The sequence below is a fragment of the Lepisma saccharinum genome, chromosome 27 (assembly GCF_977018435.1).
Source record: "Lepisma saccharinum chromosome 27, izLepSacc3.1, whole genome shotgun sequence".
NCBI classification, from domain to species: Eukaryota; Metazoa; Arthropoda; class Insecta; order Zygentoma; family Lepismatidae; genus Lepisma; species Lepisma saccharinum.
The window spans coordinates 20,722,115-20,726,881 of NC_139255.1; the positions used below are offsets into that span (position 1 = coordinate 20,722,115).

The 4,767-nt window shown below is 38.6% G+C and overlaps 1 protein-coding gene across 1 annotated transcript; it reads left to right on the top strand.

Moving 5' to 3' along the window:
• Positions 1-4,000: 4,000 nt before the first annotated feature.
• Positions 4,001-4,495, top strand: LOC145980185 (protein CFDP2-like). The gene has a single exon (XM_083113217.1). It carries the CDS (start codon positions 4,001-4,003, stop codon positions 4,493-4,495), a length of 495 nt encoding a protein of 164 aa, XP_082969343.1.
• Positions 4,496-4,767: the final 272 nt, after the last annotated feature.

Genomic DNA, 4,767 nt, shown 5'->3' on the forward strand with positions numbered 1-4,767 from the left:
TGCAAGTTGAACATTAAGCGTATAACAACATATGGTGATAATATTTGGGGAAGTTAAGAAGTATAATAATAATTTGGCAAATTATTGGGTGGGCTACGGACCCACGGGCCCATATAATTAAGTTGACACCAATGTACAGAGCCACCATAAATTGCGTAACGAAAGTGTATGTAGACGGTAAACTGAACTGGAACACTGCAAGTACAAATATGATAAGAGTACCTCGTATAATATAATATAGAATGTAATTTACATATTTAGTGGAAATAATGATCCCTGGTTGAGATCTGTCATTCATAACCGGGGGTTTGATGACTCAAGATGTATGTATAAATCCCTCCTATCTTCCTTCGAATCACACTCAGCATTAAAAGGAGTAGATATACGATATGTTTGTTCGATTCTTTCATGTGACAAACTTCTAATTATCCGTTCCATCACATTCTAAATGAGCCCAGAACAAAGTCTCTAGCTTTATATTGTATATGGTATAAAAACATTATTTGTATTAGACTAATATTTCATTAAACGAAAATTGACTTAATTCTAACCCTATTAGCCCCGTCTAGTTGTCTGCACTTTTTGACTATCTCTGCACTGAAGCGTCTCTTTGGTTACACGCTGCAACACCGAATCGTCATTTTCATCGATTTGGTGTCAAGTGTACCACTGCGCCATCGGGGAGGGTCATATATTGTACTGTTCCAGAAAGTAAAGAGTCATTTCTGAATTTACATACCATTGTAATTAATATATGTTTCAACGATCGCAGAAACAGAAATGCAAAACAGAGAACTCACTTCAATAACAAAAAAAATCACAAACTGGAATAAATGAAGCTATTAATTATATGTCAAATTCATTACAACAGATAAAAATGTATTATGTTGTATCTATTCATAAAATAATTTTTGGTAACGACTAACTTTTGTATATTTTTATAAATAATGCAAATGCTTTGTCAGTGAACTCTGTGTGAAGTTTCAATTTTGTATAGGAAACGGAAGTAAGTTCTTAAAACTTTCCCCAGATAATGTAATAAGAAAGTTGTAGAGCAGCGTACCCTTTCCACCTTAACAACTCCATTCTGAAACCTTTACTGCTTATTTTCAAACAGATATCACACCTAACCTGAAAAGTGATTCATGCTTATGAACTTTTCATGTTCAGATGCATTGAAGAACAAGATGTTACAGCAGAGTCATCCACATGTGTCTTGCTCAAATAGAGATTTTACGATGATTGCTTTTCCCACCTTCGCATCCAAAGGAGGCCATAACAATGGGGCTAGCTTGAACTTTAATGTATTCCATGACTTTTATGGGGACTCCGCTCACCACGGGGGCTGTCGTGAACGACAAGGAGTCTCAAGTGTAATTATAATTTCCATTTTGAAGAAACAAGGGTCTGAAAGATTCAGCTTATAAATTGCTGTTACACAACGAAATTTCAGAAAATAGACAATTATTTCGTAATGGAGATTTATGGTGTGGCATGGGAAAGTAGTATTTTTAATGTATTGATTTTACAGTTAAAACGACCAAAGTCCAATGGGACCTTTTTTTTTTTTGACTATTGCCCCAAAAAAGGTTGCTTTTCGGAAAGCAAAGATATTGACTCTGGAAGAGGTTTGATTTGATTTTGATTTGATTTGATTTTGATGAGATTTGATTCGATTTGATTTTGATCTGATTTTGATTTGGCATTGTTTTTCTGCTACTAATGGCTAATCGTGATTCTCGCACCGTGGCGCGGTCCATAGAAAACCTAAAAGGGTCGGGGTTCGTCGTGCTGACCACACGCCACCTCTTAATTCGTTAGACGTTCGCCCAACTCTGGTGCGAGTGAGGCCGGTAGTGATAAAACTTGAGGAATAAAACTTAATAAGGCATTTATGTAATTTGGTATTAAATAATAATTATAAAATATTAGTTGTGTAGGTTATGGAAAAATGAAAGCTACTAAGAGAAATATTTGTGTGATAAAATGGGATTCATTTGTTTTAACTAATTGTGATACAAATTATCCACATTAGCAGTTGGTTAAAGAAATTCATAGCCATTGAACAGGGTGTATGCTGATGATTCATAGTATACCTAACGGCCAAGGAAATAGTAGGCGATAGAATACTGCAGCGAGAGGATTTCGCTGGAGCGTCAAATAGCTCTCACGAACGACGCTAGATAGCGTACTGAACTGAAAGTTTCTACGCTCGAACATGCAAAACGTGCCGCATTCACTCGAAGCCAGTAGTACACGTACGTACAATCGTAATTTGTCTGCGGTAGGGGGCCCTCAAATATGGATCGTGAAGTGAAAAGACGCAGTGAAATTGAAACTTATTCCTTGTCCCGGTTATCTCTGGAGGAAGCGAACGAAAACGAGTCTCTGCGCAAGTAGTGTCGAGAGACGGCTTCACCAATGATCACGTGGGGAAGAATTGGATTGAGTGGAGGGGGGAGCGACTTCAGTTACGAGCCTTCGCAGCAGCGTGTACTGCTTAGCCGTGTTCACTCGTCCCACCCCCTTCTCTGCCTACATAAGCGGCATTGACTTACTTGACTTAATTCCTTTAGTTCCTATTGGAACATAGGGCATCCACGAAGTGTCTCCATCTCACTCTGTTGCATGCGATCTTCTTCATTTCTTTCCAACTTTTCCCCTGTTGTTTTCCTTCTTCAACAGTACGTCTCCATGAACTTTTGGGTCTTCCCCTTTTTCTAGCACCCTGAGGGTTCCAGTAAAGTGCTTGTTTTTCAATTGTGTTGTCTGCTTTCCTTAGTGTGTGTCCTATCCAGTTCCATTTTCTTCTTTTAATTTGGTTTTTAATCTGGTCTCCTGATGCTCTTATCCAAAGTTCTTGATTTGTGATTACTTCTGGCCAATGTACATTTAATATTCTCCTGAGACATCTGTTAATAAAAATTTGTAGTCTATTTGTGATTTCAGTTGTGACTTTCCAAGATTCTGCTCCATACAGCAATACTGATTTAGCATTACTCCTAAAAATTTTTAACTTTGTTTCTGTAGTTATAATCCTACTTTTCCATATTGGGTAAAGTTGTACAAAGGCCCCATTTGCTTTCTAGATGCGCTGTTTGACATCATGTTCTGCTCCTCCGTTTGTTGTTGGTCAACGGCTCCAAAGGCGGAAGAAGGTGGACGATCATCTCAACGGCGGAGGAGGCGGATGAACCAAGAGGAGTAACACCTCTTTAAAGAAACCATGGTTCAACTGGCTCCGGCTGATAATACCATGTAAGGGCCCCTTGCCAGGGTTACGGCGAAGTCCTCAACGGCAGATGCGGCGGAGAAGGAATCCTTCGGTACGGTGCAAACGGGGGAAGAGGAAACCCATTCTCTTGGGAGTAATGAAGAGAAAACCACTGCCTTGTGGTAAAGAGGGATATTCAAAGGTTAAGGGAGAAAACCCCTAGAGAAAATCGTCCTGCTTGGAGGTCTAGGTAGCAGCCCTATCACCAAGATCGGGTGCTGTGGGTTAATAACCCGCACACCTTAAAATTCACTATTAAAGAAACATCCACGAAGAATAGCCGGACTGACTCTAAGATGACGACTTTCGGCATGAAAGGGAAAACGAGAATTGGGTGTTGGAATGTGAGAACTTTAAGAGAGAGTGGTAGACTTCAGCAAGCAGTAGCCCAAATGCAGGCCTACAGGTTGGACATATTGGGGATCAGTGAGACAAGATGGAAAGGATTTGGAGAGATGAGAACTAAAGACGGATTTACATTCCTATATTCAGGAAGAGAAGAGGAGGAACAACATCGGGATGGTGTAGGTAGCAAAGAAAAGCTTATTGGAATGGAACCCTGTTTCTGTAAGAATTATAACTGCGAAGTTCAAAGCAAAGGTGAGAAGCATTAAAATAGTACAATGCTATGCCCCAACAGAAGTTTCAGGCATAACAGAAAAAAGGGAATTTTATTCAAAATTGCACCAAGTACTAGTTCATAATAAGAAAGACATATGCATCTTGATGGGAGATATAAATGCAAAAATTGGATCAGATAATGAAGGAATAGAGCATATTATGGGTAGACATGGACTGGGGGAAATGAATGAAAATGGACAGTTATTTGTTGACATTTGTGCAGAAAATGACCTGATCATAGGTGGAACTGTTTTTCCCCACAACGATATCCATAAAGTGGCATGGGTATCACCTGATCATGTGACAGAAAATCAAATTGACCATGTTTGCATTACCCGTAAATGGACAAGATCCCTTCTAGATGTAAGAAATAAAAGAGGAGCCGATATTGGTAGTGATCACCACTTGGTAATTGCAGTCTTTAAACTTCGTATAATGGCAGCATGTAAAAAGTTTTCAAAAATGGGAAAGAAATTTGATTTGAGAAAGTTAAATTATAAAGATACAAGAAATAGATTTGTATTGGAACTTAGGAACAGGTTTGAAGGTTTACAAATGAGCGGCATTGCTCCAGATATATATAAGATAGAGAGCAAGTGAACATAGTCATTATCTCCATGTTATATCCTGTTTGTCCATCTTTCCAATACACAGTGATATATATATGAAAATGGAATGGATGATTATGGGTTAAAACTACCAAAGGCAGATATTTTACATACACGTATCTATGATCATTTTCACATTAAAATAATAGCTCTTCTATTGTAAACTCTCGAGCGAGTACGAGTCTGCAAAAGTGGTCGCCTCCAGTACTCTAATAGGTGAACTGGCCAATATCATTTTCATTCAGTTCGATTTCCACATAGTGA

Coding starts and splice junctions, on each gene's coding strand:
- LOC145980185 (XM_083113217.1), top strand. CDS start 4,001: ATGGGAGATATAAATGCAAAAATTGGATCAGATAATGAAGGAATAGAG.